At 44.0% G+C, this 20,440-nt stretch overlaps 1 protein-coding gene across 1 annotated transcript; it reads right to left on the reverse strand.

The window, feature by feature from the left end:
• Window positions 1-17,178: 17,178 nt before the first annotated feature.
• On the reverse strand, window positions 17,179-20,196 carry Ccl1 (C-C motif chemokine ligand 1). The gene is made up of 3 exons (XM_027426127.2): window positions 19,958-20,196; window positions 18,569-18,680; window positions 17,179-17,345 (listed from the first exon to the last, which is right to left on the reverse strand). Exons 1-3 carry the CDS (start codon window positions 20,112-20,114, stop codon window positions 17,258-17,260), a joined length of 357 nt encoding a protein of 118 aa, XP_027281928.2. The 5' UTR covers window positions 20,115-20,196; the 3' UTR covers window positions 17,179-17,257.
• Between the last annotated feature and the right edge of the window lie 244 nt (window positions 20,197-20,440).

Raw genomic sequence — 20,440 nt, forward strand, 5'->3', positions numbered from 1 at the left:
TAACAAATTCTTATAATTCTGCAAACTTTATACATGTAATATGTAAGTATGTTAAAACAAATCATACAGGTGTTTTAATAGCATGATCTATTCATAATGCTGATGCAACAAGCCCACTCCCATGACTATGGGGTAAACTAGCATGTTTCATATAGGTCACGGCATCATTGACATCCCAGTAAAGTGGACTATGTGCTAGCATCACAGCATGATCTAGGTAAATCATAACCCTCGTATCAATACTGCTGAGACATTAAGTGGCTGACGCATTCTAGAGGCCTTTTGACAACATTTTGACCTGAACTACCAAAGTTATACAAGTTTGTATTGAAAGCATCTCCCTTCCTCTTCCCTGTTCATGCTCAGTTCCAGGATAGACCAAGTACCAGGTTGTTCTGTCAGCATTTTCCACTTGCCCCTGGGTAGGGACAACTACAGGCAGTCACTCTGGGAGTTCTCACCCAACAAAGGGCAGCAGAATTAGAAACTGTACATGCCTACATGGGCGACACAAGATGCCAAGAGGGTTCGTTCCTATATGACAAACCTGTTGCTGACTGTGTCTTCTTAAACTTCTGCATTGTGAGCAAGTGCTTATTTTTGACTGTATGATAGTCTAGGGAGTGCTCAGAAAGATGCCATTGTTTCTAAGAGTAGATGTAAAGTTTGGTCCATTATAAGATCTGAATGAATAGTCTGGATCTTCATGAGTGAGAAAGGAGTTAAACCAGGTAACAAGTGAGCCATTTTTGTGCCAGGTAGCAAGAGATGAATGGACATTTTAGACAAGGAGAGTTAGGACTGGCCTCGGTATAAAGAAAAAAGAAATACAAGTGGCCTTTCCATGTTTCCATGGGTGACAGGAAGGACTTGTCTCCTCCATCATCCCAATGGCACAGCCGATGCCCATAAGGTTGCCTTTATCTATAGAGACCCAATCTTGGATGTCGAGAACTCCTGCTAATGCTGTCTCCTGCTTTACATGCGCCAAGGGGCCCCTCCAGCAGTCAGACCTATGGCTGTGAAATACAAGCTGCAATTATCCTGGTCTTCTTCCAGCATGAAAGAGACGATGAGATGAGGTGGGAAGATTGTAATAACAGATGCCTCTATTCTGCTTCACTCAACTGTTTTCATTTTAACTTGTCATATATCAAGATTTCCAATGAGTTATTTCTGAAGGATGGGCTTAGCAGGCCAATGCATCTCATAAAACCACAGCATTATATAAATTATCCAGTTCCCCTGAGTCTTTACAAAAGACATGAAAATTGCCCAGTTTACAGGCTAGTGAAACCTACAGAAGCAGCTGACCTGAACAAGGGTGAGCTCAGGGACCCCAGACTGATGGCTGAGAGGCCAGCATGGGACTGATCCAGACCCCCTAAACCTGGTTGTTAGTGAGGAAGCCTCAGCAATCTATGGGGCCTCTGATAGTAGATCAGTATTTATCCCTGGCACACAAATGGACTTTGGGAGCCAATTCCACATGGAGGGATGCTCTCTCAGTCTGGACACATGAGAGAGGGCCTAGGTGCTGCCTGGGATGATATGACAGACTTTGGAGATCCCCCATGGAGGGCCTCACCCTCTCTGGGAAGCTGAGGGGGGACAGGGTGGGGGCTTGGGGTGGTTGGTGAGGGGCGGAGGAGGACAGGAGGGAGAGGGATCAGGGATTGACATGTGAAGCAAGCTTGTTACTAATTTAAATAAGAAATAAAAATAAGAAAGAAAATTGCCCAGTTTAGAAAAAATGTTGTAGTAGAGACATCTATCATTTTTCAGTGCCAGCACAGGCTTAAAACAAGGCACCAAATGCATGGCTGCAGGAAAAGGATTGTGTTATGGGCAGGGATAAAAGTTCAGTAGTAAATAGTAAACAGAGGCCAGATAAAATCCAGAAATACCAGAACTGAGTATCTACAAAAGAAACAATAAACTCTAACACTAGTTGCTGGGCAAACCAAAGGTGAATATCCTAGTTAGCTCTAATTGTCAGCTTGACACAGCCCAGAGTCATCTGAGAGAAAAACCTCCATTGAGAAATTGTTTGGGTCTTTTTGGCCTGTGAGCATGTCTGGAGGGGACTGTCTTCATTGTTAATTGACTCTGGAGGGTTTAGCCCATTGTGGGCAGCACCATGCTTAGGCAGGTGACCCTGGGCTGTATAAGAAAGCTAGCAAAGCATGAGTCTATGATCAAACCAGCAAGCTGTGTTCCTCCATGGCTTCTGCTTCAAATTCCCACCCCCTGACTTCCTTCAATGATGGATTGTTGGCTTTGAGATTAAATAAACCCTTCCCTCCCCTAAATTGCCTTTTGATCAGAATGCTTTACATAACAACAGTGATGCAATTAGATTGGAGGAGAATCCTACCCACAAGGAGGGAGCTATGAGTAAAACAGAAAAAGGAGAGCCACAGCAATCCCCACAGGTGCACAACGGCACTCCGCAGAAACACAACTTAAAGCAGAACGCTTGTGACCTATGCAACAAGCAGACACTGGAGAAGGAACCACTAAACTGCTGCTGCTGTGATGGCGAATGATCTTAACTAGAGGACTTTCAGACAAACCTTTCAGCCATGGAGAGATGAAGACACTGCGATCGTAAGTCTTTGGGTCACAAAGGCTTACTGTTTGCACTGGCTAAATGAGCAGCCACCCCAGAAACTAGCCGTTATTTGGCCACAGGTGTGAGCACAAGTTTCCATGATGGAAAGTTTAGGCTGTGTGGCAGTGAAAAAGAGCAAGGCTGTACTTGGGAACAGTGGCCTGGACTCTAGAAAGAAGAGTGACAGCAAGAGTGTGAATACACTGGCCGGGCGTTGGTGGCGCATGCCTTTAATCCCAGCACTCGGGAGGCAGAGGCAGGTGGATCTCTGTGAGTTCGAGGCCAGCCTGGTCTCCAGAGCGAGTGCCAGGATAGGCTCCAAAGCTACACAGAGAAACCCTGTCTCGAAAAAAAAAAAAAAAAAAAAAGTGTGAATAAACGCTGGGGACTCCGAGACCAGGATATCTGGGACTCACAAGAATCTCAGTGCCCTTTCTCCATCCTGCCAGTGCAGAATGTCATGGTTTGACTACTTTTTCCTCTTACAGTACCCTGGAGATACTCCATGGACCTGTAACCATTGCTTGGGTATCTCCATACCCATGCTCAAACCACTGGGCGAGTGTCCCTGGTGCATGGAAGCACCTAAGCAGGCTGTCCCTGTGTGTCACAAGAACACAGGCACATCTATGGGGCAGGAAAGGAAAAGCTCAGCCTATGTCTGGCCCTTCCTGGTATAACTGGTTTGAGCATTGGAAACTGCAGGGAGACATAGGAAGTACAGTGTATCTCCATCCTCGATTGCCTAGAGAAGGAAGAGATTGTGACTGTTGGCTCTCATTCTGGGTTTGCCCTTTTGCGCCTCCCATGCCACCGTGTGATATGCCTTTCTTCTTTTTGCTTTTTTGTGTCTCAGTTCTTCTACATTTCCATGTCCCCACTTCTTTCTGTCACCTAGTTATTAATGCTCTTACCTTTGCAAATTTTCCAGTTCCTAGTTCATGCTGTAATAATGTAACAACCCTTCTTTTTCTATCTTTATTGGTAGTGTGATTATTTCTGGTGGGATTTTTTAATGTATTCCGATATGTATTGTTCTTTAATTGTCTTTACTGTTTTCTCTTCTCTGGGTAATGTAGAGATGGAGACCTCAATAGAAGGCTGCATACTAGGAATGTCTGCATGTAAAACTGGAGAATGTACAAATTGCAAGACAGAAACACAAGAAAGAGGAAAAAGCAAGGCAGTAGGACACCACGAAAAGTCCCAAACTCTGTACCTGAATCCACAGATAATAATAAAAACCATTGAAATGTCAAAAAATAAGAAATCAAAGGTCTAAATTTTTAAAAATAGCAACGTGTCTGGATTTTGTTCTAGTACCTTATGTTTTATTACCATGGCTCTGTAATGTAACTTGCAACTGGTACTCATTCTCTGTGCTGAGGACTGCTCTGGTGATCTGGAAGGAATTTGTGTTTCTGTAAAAATTTTAGTTTCCTTTTTCTGTTTATCTAAGGAATGTCACTGATACTTTAATTGGAAATGTGTTGAAAGTGTAGATGCTTTGGGTAGGAGAGCCAGTTTCCCAGTACTGATTCTTCCCATTAATGAGCATGGTATGTCTTCCTATCTTCTAATTTCTTCCTTAAGTGTTTTCAATTTTTCATTGAGAGATCATTCACTTCTTTAGTTAGGTTTCATCGTGGTTTTGGGCGGTGTTGTTTTGTTTTGTTTTTTGTTATTTCTTGTTAGGGGGTTGTTGTTTTTTCCCCCATTTGGGCTTTTGTGAATGAGATTGTTTTACTAATTTCTCTTCCAGTATATTTGCCTGAATATATTCAATATATTTTTCAGTATATTTAGTAAGTTTTCAGTATGTTTTCCAGTATATTTCAGTATATAGGAAGACAACCAATTTTATGCATTAATTTTGTGTTCTGCCTCTTTTCTGGAAGTGTTTATCAGGTCTAAGAATTTTTTAGTGGGATCTTTAGGGTCTCTTGTGTATAGAACCACATCACCTCCAAAAAGGGATTATTTGACTTCTTCATTTCTTGTTTGTATCCCTTTGTTTCCCTCTCTTGGTCTTGATGCTCTAGCTATCTTAAAGCACTATATTAAACACAGATGGAGAAAGCAGGCATCCTCATCTTGTTCCTGACCTTAGCAGAAGTGCTTCATCTCCATTTAATATGTTTTTTACCCCATGTTTATTATATATAGCCTTTACAATGCTGAGATGTGTTCCCTCCAACTCCAGACTGTTTAGTGTTATGAATGGATACTGAATTTTGTCAAAGGTCTTTTCTTCATCTATTAAGATGATTATGGAATTTTAGTCCTTGAAGCCATTCATGTCATGAATTATATTTACTGGTTAACATATATTGAACTATCCCTTTATCTCTGGAATGAAGCCTATTTGAACATGATGAGCAACATTTTAGTATGTTCTTGAATTGGACTTGCCAGTATTTCGTTAATAATTTTTGCATTTATGCTCATCAGAGAGATTGGTGAATAGTTTTACTTGTTAAATTTTGTCTGCCTTTGAACTCATATGAGTCTGGATGTGTTTCTCCTTTTTCTATGGTATGGAATAATTTGAGAAGTGGCTTTAGTTCTTTAAATGCCTGGAAGAACTCTGTAGGGACTATTGGGACCACAGTTTTTATTACACAATATCATTTATTAGTGCTTTCATCTCACTGCTTGTTACAAGTTGTTCAAGTTGTTGATGTAATCTTGGCTTTACTTTGTAGAGCATGTGCACATAGGAATTCCAACATTTCTTTTAGATTTTCCAATTTGGTATGATGTAGATTCTTAAAGCTCAAAGTCTCATGACTGGGCAGTCATAGTCCTTGAGCAGAGCTTACTATTACAGTTTGCTAAATGAACATGGTTTCAAACTGCCTCCTGAACATTTGTGTCTATACCACTGTTCACAATGGATGATGGTTAATGCAGAGACTCACAACTGGACAACATGCTGAGAACTAGTGGATATTGAGTGCTTGGTCCTAAATGGGACTGGAAAACAATGTAAGATGAGTTTGATGGGGAGAAGTGCTGTAAAATGGTGTCTTTCTGGACATGACATGGTTGTTGCATGCACAAACTCAACTCAAGACTGGGCCCATCAACATTCCATCCTGCTTGGGGTGGGGCATAAAGCCCATCTTTTCCAGGGAACTACAAACAGTTAAAGGTTGCCAGGGAAGGTTGAATCAAGTCCCTCAGTGGTACATCCAAGGATCTATTATCCCACAGCTAGAGAAAGCTAGAGAAAGAGAACAGATTCTGTGGGAGAGGGAATGGGGTAAGAGAAGCTTTGAACAAAGAACTACATGTTTTATACCTGTGAAATTATAAAAGAATAAAAAAATTAAAATGCCAATAACTTCAAAGAGGATTCAAATAAACAGATAAATGAAGAGATAACATTAACTCAAGACTTGTGTAAGAAATTCAGAAAGTCTAGAAAAAAGCACAAGTGAAAATCTTAGGAATGAAAAACTCAACATATCAATTTTTTGAATTCTTTGGAAAACATCATTAATAGATTAGACCAACCCTGCCCACCTCCAAAAAAAGGAATATTAGAAACTTAAAACAAGGTTGAAGAACTTCTATATTCAGATAGTAATAAGGGAAATAATAGGCAAGCATGACAGCAATGGGTGGGGTGAATATGATAAAGGTACATTATCTATATACATGAAATCATCATTATGAAACTTGAGCATACTAACATTGAGCAGTTAATATGTTATTATTATATTTTGTATTATTATATTATATTAATATATTCTATATATTATTATATTTTTCCTGCTTTTCTTGAGGGCAGATGCCAGGATTCTTGGATGCTTAGATTCTTCTCCAACAGCATAAGGACTCAGGATGCTGTAGATACAAGGAATGCATGTTATGCAATGGTGACAAGACTGGAGAACAGCTAGGTGCATAAAAAGCTTCTGTTAGTGAACTATGATGGATTTCCAGGTCTCTAGAGAACTCTCCATTCAACACCATCACCCAATAATCCCAGAAGGAAGGTCTCAGTCTTTCTTTCTCCAGCCTGGGTCGTCCTGGGGTTTGGTGGCATTACCCCTGGGCAATACTTCAGGGCAGATTTACAGTGTTCATGAGTCACCAAATTCAGAAAACATATTTCATAGGACCTATCTATATGGGAAAAAATCACACCCTGGTGATCTGAAATGCAAATTAGCTAAGTGCTCTGCATCCCATCTGGCAATCTAGTCCTACAGAAGCTATGCTCAAATTCCCTGGCCTCCTCATCCTTGCAAGGTCTGTACTTCCCTAAACTTCTGGAGTTGATACCTGAATAAGAGGTATGCATGCCTTCTCCAGGGATTTCAGGCTTCTGCCCACTAATATTCTTCCTGAATTCAGGCAGCATCTTAGTAAGCGTCCAATATATTTCATTTCTAGGAATTCCATCAAATCACTGATTACCACTTTAATCAATGGCTTCTCGAGGTCATGATACCCACCTTCTCTGTGATTATTTAATGAACAATACTATGCAACTTCTGGTCCAACCCACCAGATTCTATGAAGACATGAGAAAACACATCCTGACTCATCATAGTGAGCTTATTATTGAGCTATGCATTTTTGCATGTGGCTGTTTCCCAGCCTGTTTATCAATTTTCCCCATTTGTATCAGCAAAACCATTTTCATTACAACTATACTTCTTCAAGATCATCATCCCCCAAGCCAGAAGAGGTGCCAGCAGCCTCTAAGGATGTGTTAGAAATGCAAATTATTGACACTGTACGAAGTATTTCCTGTGTATTATCCTAGTGACTCTCCTAACATCATAGCAAGGTAGTAGTTAGAGAGTGGTTTCCTCTTAGAGACTGAAAGAGGTGAGTAATTGTCTCCAAAATGCATAGCCAATAAATGGTGTATTTAGAACTTGAACCAATGTCCAACTGACTATAGATCTCAGGTATTAAGCTATATTAAATCTTGAAGCAGAGGGATGGACCAACAGCTGGAAGGATGAAACTAATTTCTCTACCATTCAATTTCCAGACAATTTGGGGCAGACTTATAGAGGTATATTTTTCAGAGGTTTAAGACTGGGTAGAATTATAGGTAGACTTCCATCAGTCCAATTTAAGGCTGAGTGTATCATCCCAGGCACCTGAGAGTTATTAACAGTCAAGTAGCATAGATTTGAATCTCATTTTACTGGGTTAAAATACCATAACCAAAAACAACCCAATAAAAACAGGGTTTATTATGGCTTATGGTTCCATAAGGACAGTGTCCATCATGGTGAAAAGTCATGGCATAGTAGTAACTTAATGAAAAAAGAGTTTACTATGATTTGTGGTTCCAGAAGTACAGTGTCTATCATGGTGAAAAAAGCATGGCATAGAAGTGCTGCAAGGCTAAACTCTTTAAGCCCACCCCTAGTGATGTGCATCCACCAGCAAGGCTCTACCTAACAGTTTCCTAAAGTCTCCAAACAGTGCCATCCATTGAGGACCAAGTATTTAAATAGACAAGCCTATGGACAACAGTTCTCACAAGCCATCACATTCCACCTCGGAACCTTATAGGCTACTGCCCCAGAATTTGGATATACTCTGGTGAGGTCATGAGACTTTGATGATGGTGTGAAATGAGGGGTACCTCTTTCAGTGCTCAATGGGGATCAGAGTTAGTAGGGTGAGAGATGCTGTTATCCTGGACCATCAGGATCCTCTGGAGAGCTGGTTAAAATACAGGACTTTGTTCTCCTCCTGGGGGTTATTTAGGTCAGCACAATGCTGGCAGATCCCACAACTGTGACCCTTTCTGTGATGCACTCAAACATATGAGCAAGCCAATCTCATTAGAGACGTGTAGCACTTGGAACCACTCCCAGGACACAATTCCAAGTCTTGCAAGGCCCCGGGAAGAAACAGATTGCATTTAAATTGGAAGCGTTTGAGAAGCACAGATGTGGATGAGTACAGAAAAACACAAGGCACTTTGGTAGTCTGAGGCAATAATGTATTTACAGCCCCTGAGTGACCTTTACCCCTCGGTAGACAGAGCCACAGAGAGCCCACTTGCAAGAAAGTGAAACTGTTGTCTGAGACACACATGAAGCCAGAAGAGGAGAAGCCCTGCAGTGGCTCCCCTTCCTGCAAAGCCCTAAGAGTCTCTCCAGAGCCACCACCCAGAGCCATCAGTGGCCAGCTCTGTCCTTGACAGAGTCCTCACGTGTGTCTGGAGGAACAAGCTTGTGGTTTTACTTTCCTCACATGGCTCTTGGCAGTTTTTTTTTTCTGTCAAAGTATGTGAGAGTCAGTTGAACAGAACACACAGCTGTGATTCTCTGGAAGAGCTTGCGCAAGCTGGGTATAGTCCGTTCCCTGAAGGCTGGTGGGAATTAGCTGTTAAAGCCCTCTGTGTCCAGGGGATGTGTTGTGGAAAGATTTTCAACTATTGCTTTCAATTGTTTAGTAGCTTTAGAACTACTTTTTTCCCATTCCTTTTTGAAATTTGGTTACATTTAAAAAAAAACTCATATTTTTCTTCTAAATTAAATTTATTGGCACACACTTCTTGTTTTCTTTCTGGTGTCTGCAGGCCTTGGGATGACAGCTTTCTTTTTTCATTTTGGTGTGAATCTGTGCCTTTTCTCTAGCCTTAAGGCAGGGTTAGGTTAGCCAAAGGCTTGCCAAGCCACCTTGCTTTGGGTCTAACTTATCCTTTCTAGTTGACATAGGTTTTGTCTCTCTCTCTCTCTCTCTCTCTCTCTCTCTCTCTCTCTCTCTCTCTCTCTCTCTGTTTTTCTCTCTCTCATCTCTCCTTCCCTTTACATTCACCATGCTTGATTTGCAAGAATGGAAAGACCTATTTTGTGAGCATGAATGTGCCGGAGATATTGCATGAAGGAAGATCCAACAAGGAGGAGTGTCAGAAGCAGGTGTGTGCAGGGCAGGCATGCTCAGGCAGAAGACCTTGTGCAGGCTGGCCCCTCTCTCACCCCCATCACTGCTGCTGCCCCAGCTTCACATCCTCCTCAGTCCCTGGTCCATTCTCCTCCAAGGCAGTTCCAGAAACAGGAACAGAGTGCCCACCTGACCCTCTCCCATCTGAGCCTCAAGCACTGACATTCCCCAAATTAGGGAACTGTGTCTGCCTGTACCTGAGCAGCAGAAATGTATGGTTCACAGAGTAGCATGTGATGAACAGTGTGGAAAGCCCCTGCCACCAAACCTGACCAGATCTGCCCAAGCGCTGAACCTTCACATTGAACTCTGGAAAAAAAAAAAGCACTGAAGGAAGTGATTCTCTGAAAGCTGACTGGCTTAGCACTCTGCCAACCACTTCCTTCCCTTGGAGCTTTGAATGCATTATTTAACCTCTCTACACCTCTGTTTCGTCATCCATCAAATAGACATGATGATAAAGACACGTGCTTCCTCAGAACTACATAATATGCCAAAGCCTTCTTTTATGGTTTTCTTTCTCACATCGGAGGGAGGAAAAACAAATAACTCTAAATGGCTGCCTGCCTGCAGTGAGCTCTTAAGACACAGCCCTGAGCTGGGCGGTTGGTGGCGCATGCCTTTAATCCCAGCACTCGGGAGGCAGAGGCAGGCGGATCTCTGTGAGTTCGAGACCAGCCTGGTCTACAAGAGCTAGTTCCAGGACAGCCTCCAAAACCACAGAGAAACCCTGTCTCGAAAAACCAAAAAAAAAAAAAGACACAGCCCTGTTCTCTGCCCACTTTGGCTCCTCACACTGGACAATGAGGCATGAGTGGCCTGGGCTGCACCACCCATGGCTTTCCTCTTGCATTTCCTGGTGTATTATTTGATACCCAACACCATCTAATCTCACTGAATTTGGAGACCTCTACCTTGTGATTGGGTTATGACTTGTCCTAAGAGAAAGTCTTCAGACAGTTGCCCATGTGCACTCCTTACAGAAGACAGGCGGAACAGCCAAAGAAGAGAGGTTGAGATTAACCTAGACAGAGGTGGTATGCAGGCCTCTGGAACTCTTCTGGGCTTGTTGCTCACCACAGCCACCCTCTGTATCCCACAGCTGAGGAAGCCCATCTGTCTTCCTCCTCTGTGACCGTTCTTGCCTTTAGTCCCTCTCTCTTTACAGCCAAGCTGAGGAGAGGCAGCAGTTTGAGGCTTGGTGAAGAGCCTGAGCTTGAGGTGAGAGCTAGTGGCCAACTGCTTTCCTTTTCAGAAAGGAAAATTCAGCTTGAAGCTTGAACCCCAATATCAGTCTCTGGATCATGTTACAAATTGGTGCCCAACATTAAAGTAAGAATTCATGAAACAGCTTCTTTTGAGGCCCAGGCCCAACCCAAGCCTGAGCAGCTAGTGGGACTCCTGCCTGAGTCCCTCCTGCCTGAGTCCCTCCTGCCTGAGTCCCTCCTACCTGAGTCCCTGCCTGACCAGGTAGGTTTTCTATTGTTTTCTCCCCAAATCTTTGAGCAAGTGTGGGAAATTTCGATTGTAGCTTTTCTAAACAGTCTTCAGCTGCCACCCAAACTCATGAGGCTTTCAGGCTTTTCCTAGAGCCTCTCTCCTCAGGCTGAAACTCTCAGCTCATGGCCACAAGCTAGTTCTTTGATTCAGACTCTGTCTCAAAAAACAAAACAAAATAAACAAAAGAAGACAGAACAACAATTTCACCAGGACTATCATAACACCATTAACTTGAACAGTAACAGCTAAAGATCGATTTGAATTACAAACTGCTCAGAACGATTTCAAGGAGGTCACCTGAGTCTGATCCAGCCTCACAGACTTGAGACAAGCCCTCCACTTTCCCATTACGCAGAGACTAGACAAAAATGATACAACTTGACAGCTAACCAAAAGTTTTCTTTTCAGGATTCCCTAAAGATGTCATCGCCCCCAGACAGCAGGAAGTAACTTTAAGAAAACAACGCCCACATTCCCAAGAGGTGGGGTGGGTGGGTTTTTGTCATTCAATGGGTTATGAATATTTGTCATTGTTTAGGGAGAGTGGTTACAAAATGTTGTTGGTTACAGTCTGGAAGAAAGTTGAACAAAGGGGATTAGATTCAAGGTTTTTGTTTTTTATAAAAAAGGATACAGATAGGATAAAAGAGCAGATTATTGAATCTACTCTTGAAAAGAGAAAAGGGAGGATATAGATAAGATAAAAAGGTTAGATTATTGAATCTAGTTTTTTTTAAAAAAGCAACTACTAGTTTTAAATATTTTACATTGAATTGGACTTTTGTATATTGTATATTGATACAAATTTGAGATCAATTTGTTAAAACATACCCTACATGCATTTCTAATCTAGTTCAAGGTATTGTACCTATAAAGTTCATTTGGCAATGTAATACAAATTTCTGGCTCTTGAAAGTTATTATACCAACTCTTTAAGATAATAAGGAAATGTAAGTAGGTAATTAGTCATCTATTACAATTGAATTTATAATAACATTAGGCATGCTTTCAAAGACAAAAGATGTATTTTTAGAAAGACAGTTAGTCTCAAAAAAAAAAGCAGCCGGGTGGTGGAGGCACACACCTTTAATCCCAGCACTCAGGAGGCAGAGGCAGGTGGATCTCTGTGAGTTCGAGACCAGGCTGGTCTACAAGAGGTAGTTCCAGGACAGCCTCCACAGCCACAGAGAAACCCTGTCTCGAAAACCAAAAAAAAAAAAAAAAAAAAAAAAAAAAGACAGGTTGTCTTCATTCAAACACTTCAGAGATCTACAGAATATGGTATTTAAAATATTTTAATAACATACGGCTTGTTTATGCCAATGAGACATGTCTGCTCCTGGCAGCACCAATATGCTGAAGAGAAGATGATGGGCAGCAAAGAAACTCACATGGAGTTTACTTTCTTTGTGGCAAAGGTAAGTCACTGGGAAAGAAAGTGCCCTTACCTCAACTGCTGACGCTATGCTGTCCAAAATGGTCAAACGGGTCACAAAAGAAAGTGACTGCAAAACCTTGCTAAGACAAGGGAGAGCCCTTCAGAAAATCCTGCTTCACAGAAAAGTCTGTCAGAAACGAAAGGCCTACAGGACAAAGGTGGATGCCCCCACATTGCAGAGGAACCTTGGGTGACTGTCCAGGCAGTCAGCTGTTTTTGTCATTTCTCACATTTTTCAGAAGTCACTTGAACACACTTCCTGTTTATTCAGTTAATATTATTTCCTTCTCAGATCTCACAGGGAGTTGGAAGACTAGACAGTATAGTTATAGTTCTCATTGTTTACCAGACTCAGAAAAGAAACTCACTAAAGATATGTAAAATGCAAATGGTTTGAGAGACATTAAAAGATATTTTGATAGTGCAAATTAGAATAGAAAGTAAATTAGGTACAAGACTTTGGACTTACCAATTTAGGATAGATAATGAAGTAGTTTCTCTGAATTGTCAAATGCAAATGAACTAGATATTTTTTCTGAATTTATCAAATGCAAATGGACTAGACATTGTTGATGAACTTGTTTTATGTATATATTATATATACTTATTGTGCTTATTGTATATAGTTTTTCTTATACTAGTTGTAGCCTTTTTGTATTAGACAAAAAAGGGAATTGTAGTGATATAATAGTCACCCGTGTTTGTCATACTTATAGTTATGTTGTTAGTTAGGTTCTCTAGATGCACAGAAATGTACTCCTCATAGACAGGTAATCTTCAAACACTTCAAAGACCTACAAAATATGGCATTTAAATGTTTTTGGGTTTTGTTTTTTGTTTTTTTTTTTTTTTTTTGGTTTTTTTCGAGACAGGGTTTCTCTGTGAAGCTTTGGAGCCTATCCTGGCACTCCTCTGGAGACCAGGCTGGTCTCGAACTCACAGAGATCTGCCTGCCTCTGCCTCCCGAGTGCTGGGATTAAAGGCGTGCGCCACCAACGCCCTGCTTAAATGTTTTAATAATTTAGAATTCTGTTGGTATGAGACACAGCTGCTTCTGGCAGCACCGATGTACTCCCCAGAGAATGATGGGCCCCAAAGGCACTCCATATGGAGCTTGTTTCCTTTTTGGCAAAACTGGCCTATGGGCAAAGAACTGCCTTTGCCTTGACTGCTGACAGTAAGCATGCTGTCCAATCTGGAGAAGCAGGATACAAGGAAAAGTGACTGCTGTACCTTGCCAAGACAAGACAGGACAGGTTTGGAATTTTCCTGCTTCTGAAAATGGTCTGTCAAATATTCTAGGCCTTAGCCAAGGTTGGTTGCCCCGATGTTACTGTGAGACCTTGGATGACTGGCCTGGCAGCCAGCTGTTTCTGTCATTTCTTGCACATTTAGGAAGTTGCCTGCCGGCATTTCCCGCTTACTCAGGGAATATTATTTTCCTTCTCAGGTCTTTGATGGGGTTAAACACTATACTATACTATACTATACTATACTATACTATACTATACTATACTATACTAGTTAAACAGTTACTCTCCTCTCATATCTTAGCTAAGGCATTTAGATACAAGACTCAGCCTCTTCTGGACAGGACAGCTATTAGAATAATCTCTTTTATTTGCCAATTACTTATAGTCTAGACACTTAGTATGTGTTTCTTTCTTGATGTTGTTCTTGTTGGTTGTAGTTCCATTTTGTGTGGGTTATTACTATTTCTCTCTCCTGGACAATACTTGATAATTGTTCTTATTGTATATAGTTTTGTATTAGGTTTAAAACTTTCTTATTTAGACAAAAAAAGTGAAGTGTTGTGTGAATTCATTCCACCAGTAGCTTTGGGGTACCAGCCTTAGGGTGAGACTTCTCGTCTGCGGATGTGATCTCTTAAAACGAGAGAGATAGGGGTTGCAAGCTCTCTTGAGTTCTGAAGACTAGGTCAGGCGGCATGAAGCAGCATGTGACCATGTCCCAGCTCCCTTGAGCAGAATGGAAGGATTTTGCAACTGGTTATACCTTGTCCTGTATCCATGAGTCTGTTTTCCCCATGGCATCCTTAAATATCTTTGTGGTTCTCATAAGACATGCCAAAATTAGAAAGCTGAAATTGTATTGGAGACAGACAGAGCTCTCCTGTCCAGCTGCAGACCATCCCAGAGCAAGACTGGTACCTATACTGTCAGCTCCAGACCCAGAGCCAAGTGTGTGATGCCTGTGGTCATCAGAAGTGCTACAGACCTGGGACTATAGCAAGCCCTGTCCACTGGCCAGGCACTAGTCTCTGCCAGATGCCAAGGATGTGTCCCCACCAAACAGCCAAGAGAGTTTGAGATCTCAAGTCACAGGCAAATAGACCCCACCAAACCTGGGGCCCAAGGCAGGAGCTGCAGACTCAGGGATGGTTCAGAAATGATTGCTTTGCCTTGCCCTGTGGGTGCCTGTTGTTACAGCCAGATCAAGGAGCTGTACATGCCCCTAAAGCCTTTTCTCTGTGACCTTGTTTCTGGCTGTGGTCAGATCCTGAACACCTGCTGCTTCATACCAACAGGAAGGCCCCTTTGAGAGAGCTGAAGAGCTGTCAGCTCACCTGTCCCTAGAAGGCTGCCCCATGAATAGAAAGTTGTGAGAGTAGAAAGTCACAGGGGTAGAAAGGCCTGGCTCACCAAGACTTCCTCGTCACTATGTAACCCTATCTAAGCTCTGCCCCAGAATATGGATGCAAGATGGACTGGAGCCTGAGGTTCGAGGGATAGTATCAAAGCTTCCCCAGTCTTGCAGTACAAAAGTGCCCAAAGAGGTCTGAGAACGTCCCACAATTGCTCTGCCCCCTAGTGGCTGCAGTCTCTTCACACCCCGCCTTTAATTTTAACCAGCTACCCAACCAGCTACCCGGAAAGGTTCTCCTGGATCATCAGCTGCCTCTAGAGGTCCCTCCTTTCCACACACCAGGGCAGCCCTTCGCCTGCCACTGGTGGGCCAGGCAGAGGCAGAGTGAGTGAATGGGTTCCAGGGGCATCCTGAAGAGGGCTCCTCCTGTCGGTGGCTCTCCTCCATTGGCACTGCCCAGTGCTCATTAGACACAGAGCTCTGTGCCTATCTCAAGCAGATGTGGGTCCGAGACACTGCCATACCTAGACCAGAGCCCCATCCTCCAGGACCTTCGCTCTCCTGCTCATACTTAGACTCTGCTGGACCATGAGAGGTAGCAGTTTTGCTCTCCTTCCCCTTCCCTTCTGTACTCTGAAATAACTTGACTGTTTTTGATACAAAACATACCATGCCTTCAGTGTTATTATTATTTGAATTCTCAGTGGTTTGGGCTGTATTGTGAATACTGACCATCTATTTTTATTATGTTTTTATGGTGCTGGGATTTCAATATTGTGCATGCTGAGCAAATGTTCCATCACCAAATTACGCCCTCAGATCCAATGATTATTTTTTAAGCAAAGTCAAGAGAAAGTTGGCTCTTGACCTCTTGAACTCCAGACCCTGGCCTCTGTAACCTGAGTGGATTTCTCTCCAGCTTGCAGAGTTGAACTGTGTGTGTACCTGAAGGAAAGTTGGAGGGGCACTGTGACTTAGGAACTGGCCTACATTATGAGTATGAGACTTGCTAAGTGGGTAACAGAAGGATGGACACAGTAGGGGGGCCTGACATTTTGCAGAAATTGAGTTTTCTTCAGGGATGATTCTTAGCCATTAAGGGGTGCTCTCACTAAGGCCATCAGGGTGGTGCAGCATCGTGAGGGAATGTGATGTTCAGAGTCTGTCTGTGTGTCTGGCATGGGCTCTTCCGAGTGCCCGGAACAGAGCCTCTAATGTCTGCTTTTCTGGTTTGCAATCCTTTCACTTCATACTCAGCTCCTGGCATCGGCTACTCTTTTTTTTTTAATTTTGTTTTGTTTTGTTTTTCGAGACAGGGTTTCTCTGTGTAGCTTTGGAGCCTATCCTGGCACTCGCTCTGGAAACCAGGCTAGCCTTGAACTCACAGAGATCCACCTGCCTCTGCCTCCCGAGTGCTGGGATTAAAGGCATGCGCCACCAACGCCAGGCTCATCTGCTACTCTTACTTTCAGAAACTCCTACTCATGATCAAAGTCGCTTTCCTGGTTCTGCTGCACACCTCTAAACCTCCCTGTGACATCCCTTGGCCTGAGTTTGGGTCCTGACATTCTCTACATCCTTCTCCAACTCTGAAAGCCTCATTTATAAGACAAGATTGGCAACATCTTACAAGCAGATGAGCACAAGACTCCCCTCCACCTCGAGCAGAGGCTATAATTACCACCCCAACCTCCTCCGAGCCCTCGGGGCAGGGCAGGCAGGACTCCCTTCACATGGGCTCCCATCCCAATGTGAACCTAGCCCTGGGCCAGTTAGTTGTTCTACTATGGCTCTCTCAGCTATCAGAGCCAGAGGGAAGGCCACAGCACAGCCTGGGTCAAACGTATCTTCAACAGTGGTTCCCCTGGCACCAGATCCAACCCCCTCCCCACGCAGCCTTCCATCCCCTGTGTTCCACCCTAACTTGCAATCAAGTCTGAACCCTGGAAGAAATTCTCATGGAGTCCAAGAAACACAAGCAGTAGGTGTTGAAGATTCCATAATTTAAACTGATTAAAGTACCATAAAATAGCTTATCACACGACTGAGATCAGTGAGCCTGCAACAGTGGGCAGAGGAGTGACGGCAGTTGGAAGGTGTGGGACTGAGTGAAGGGCAGCTGCAGTCTCCAGAGCTGGGTGGGAAGGTGTAGCTCATCTTCACCTCAGCTAGCAGGGTTTCACCTTCTTCAGGTAATCTTGAACCCAAGTGGTTGTAGTCAAGGCACAGCTTTCTAGGCCTTTCTTCAGCCTGAATCTGTGAAAGGAGGAAAAGGAGGACACATGCAGGGACCTGAGTCACCCACTAGGAACCTGGAATACTCACCTCCACTTCTGTGAGACCAGGGGTCCCTGAGCTCCCCCTTACTTAAGTGATCTGAAGTTGGCACACTGGTGTCACACTGAGAGTTTATTGGTGGGGACCCCTGACCGTCCTCTGGGGTTTCTATGGGCCTGGGGCAGGGGAATTTACTGACATCCTGATATGTAGCTAGAATGAAACTTCCCCATCCTAGAACAGCACCCTGCTCCAGCTGTGAATGTCTGTGTGTCCATCTGGGACTCACTCATTGCTCTGGGCTCATGGTGTGTGTATGTGAGAGAGAGAGAGAGAGGGAAGGAGGGGGAGGGAGACAGAGATTCTTTGCCATCTGTCCACTTTTAACTTGCTGGTATTCATTCCACAAACTAACTCTGCCTCCTACTGGCCACTGGTCTTAGACAACCACCTCTGCCTCCCCAAACTCAGTTTCTTTCATAACAAAATGTATGTCCTAAAAGGATCAGCAGGGGTGGTAACAGGAAAGTGCCTCAAAATGCTGGCATGGTTTGCAAGTCACCTCAGTCAGGCTCCTAATGACCCTGAGATACGGGCAGGCTTCTGTTTTATCCCTCTTCACAGAAGCGAGTCAAAACATGGGGTATAGAAGAGTTTCCTATCCAAGGCCCATAGAGAATGCAAGTTGGAGAGAGAGAGAGAGAGAGAGAGAGAGAGAGAGAGAGAGAGAGATTGTCTATCTTGCTTTTTGAGTCAGGGTCTCTCACTGAATCTTGAGCCTAACTGTTTCAGTTAGGCCAGAGCCAGCAACCCCAGAGGATATGCCTGTTTCTACCTGATCCAGCTGGAGTCACAAGCTCACACCACCCTGTTTGACCTTCCCCGTGCTTACAGGGAATATGAACTCAGATTACCATGCTTAGGCAGCCACACACTACCCGCTGAGCCAGTGTTTCAGCCTGTCTGTCGCTTTTGTTAACCATTTCCTTCTGGATATATAATATGGGATACAATCATGGCACTCTGGAGTTCAAGCAAATAAATCAGGACTTCCTCCTGGGAAGACCTACACGCCCCCTAGCGGCCAAGTTTGGCGCTTCACCATAGTTTGCCTGTGTTTATAGAGTCCCTATTCCTGTAGAACATCGCCATCTACTGTCCACTATTTTCATTCCAGCCCGCGTTTTCCTCCCTTCACTTACACCACAGCTGGGTGGGAACAGGAGGAGCTGATCTCTCTGTAACACTGAATTAACTTCTGGGGAGGCATTTTCTTCAGAAATCTGAAGCAGCAGCGAGAAGAGGGCACGTGCACTAGAAGAAAAGCACAAAAGACCATTAGCACCTATACCTCAGCCTCCCACCCACACAAGGCCTAAAAAGTAAAATCCACAGAGCCCTTCCTAGGACAGACTCAGGCACGGAGACCATATCCAGAGGGCCACAGTGCAGTCCGGTCTCAGCAGCCACTCATCTCTGAGAACAATCAGAAGGCTGAGTTGGGCAGAGCTAAACACCCCCACAAACCAGCGGATGGTGGAGACACTCACCACAAGCCAGCCGGACCCCTTGTCCATACAGAGAAATCCCACATATACAGCCCCCTTCAGTACCCATCTCCCATCACAAGTGCACGGCTCTGTATTGTACCAGAACTTAAGCTCTTGGGTTCTAGACCCACATCCTAGGGAACTTGTTACTCCGTTGCATGCTGGACATTGCAGTCCACAGTTTACAGACATGGGACCTGGTGATGAACTGCACAAGAGCGCAGAAGGGAAAGATGGTTCCCAGGAAGTAGCTAGTCCACACTCCTACACAAGCTCCTGCGCCCCCTTCCTTGGTTCTAACCTCTTTCATAGCCCAATAACCCCAAACTCTGCTGGTCTGGGTACTCCCCTCCCCACAACCCACCTTCAGCATCCCCATGTTCTAACACTGGCTCCTTCCTACCTCATGAGTCACAGAACCCTCCCCCGGTCCATTGTTAGGTTTGTGTTCTCGGACTGGAACACAGACTCCATTTAGCCATGCAGAAAACATTTTTTGAGAGGTCTAATAATTTTCTGGCTATTAGCTCCTGTGGTTCTTTCTTCAGTCCCTGCCTGTCATCTGTCAAACTGTGGAAAACCAGACCTAGTCCCTCCTTGGACTTTCAGGGCTCTCAGCTTGTTTAAAACAACCCCATTAGTCCCTTCCAACTGTCTGTAGAGTAAGAATCAAAATTATTGTCTACACTGAAGCCAGTTCAGCTCTCAAAAGGTAAATAAACCTCCCAAGACAGGGCTAGGCTTGGGACCACACCCAGAGGACCCTGGTCCAGGTCTGTCTCAGCAGCCACTTAGTTCTGAGATTAGAAAAGGAGTCAGGGTTCAGGTCTGAGCTCCCCCATAAAGCAGTAGATGGCTGCCCCTAGCTCGTAATCTTCCTCCATGCATGATGCCCCCAGCCCATCCATGTGCTCCATTCCTTCTCTCCAACTGGGAGCAAAGATGGAGTCAGTGAGATCTAGGTGAGCTCTGTCTTATGCCCAGAGCACCCATCTGTACTTGCTCCTCCCTGGGCCCAAGCACAAGGATCCCAGCACTCACTGCTCTTGCTGTCCACATCTTGTGGCCACATGGCAGCCAGCAGCAGGCACATTAGGGCTGTGGTGATGACTTTCATGGTGCTGAGTTTCTGGCTCGGGCCTCTCTGGAGCAACCAGCGAATGTCTGGTGAAGCCAAGAGCTCTCTCCTCTGCCTCATCTTGAACTGAGCTTTTATCAGAAGCTACAGGGTGCTTTCCCAGACCATGGGGAAGATGTGGGAGTCCCAGGGAGAAGGAACTCATACCCAATGGCCACATGGAAAAGTCCTTTCCTAACCTCTCTTGGGGAGTATTCTAGGTATGTTTGGGTGCCTGGTGGCCTTGGGAAGTTCCCCAAGTGCAAAGGCAGATACCAATCTTTAGAATCTTAACAAAATGCGTGGGAGTTGTCCTGGCCAAGTGGAAAGTCAAGAAAGGTGAAAGAGAGGAAGTGGCCCGCAGACAGCTCATCTAACCCACATCATTCCATTCAAAGCAGCTGCTG

The sequence above is a fragment of the Cricetulus griseus genome, chromosome 7 (assembly GCF_003668045.3).
Source record: "Cricetulus griseus strain 17A/GY chromosome 7, alternate assembly CriGri-PICRH-1.0, whole genome shotgun sequence".
Lineage (NCBI taxonomy): Eukaryota > Metazoa > Chordata > Mammalia > Rodentia > Cricetidae > Cricetulus > Cricetulus griseus.

Excerpts from the sequence above, each read along its gene's own strand:
- Ccl1 (XM_027426127.2), bottom strand. The coding sequence starts at position 20,114 with ATGAGGCAGAGGAGAGAGCTCTTGGCTTCACCAGACATTCGCTGGTTG. Across the intron at positions 18,681-19,957 it reads AGATGTGGACAGCAAGAGCA|TGCACGTGCCCTCTTCTCGC; the intron begins GTGAGTGCTGGG and ends CTTTTCTTCTAG. Across the intron at positions 17,346-18,568 it reads TGTTCCCACCCAGCTGTGGT|ATTCAGGCTGAAGAAAGGCC; the intron begins GTAAGTGAAGGG and ends CTCCTTTCACAG.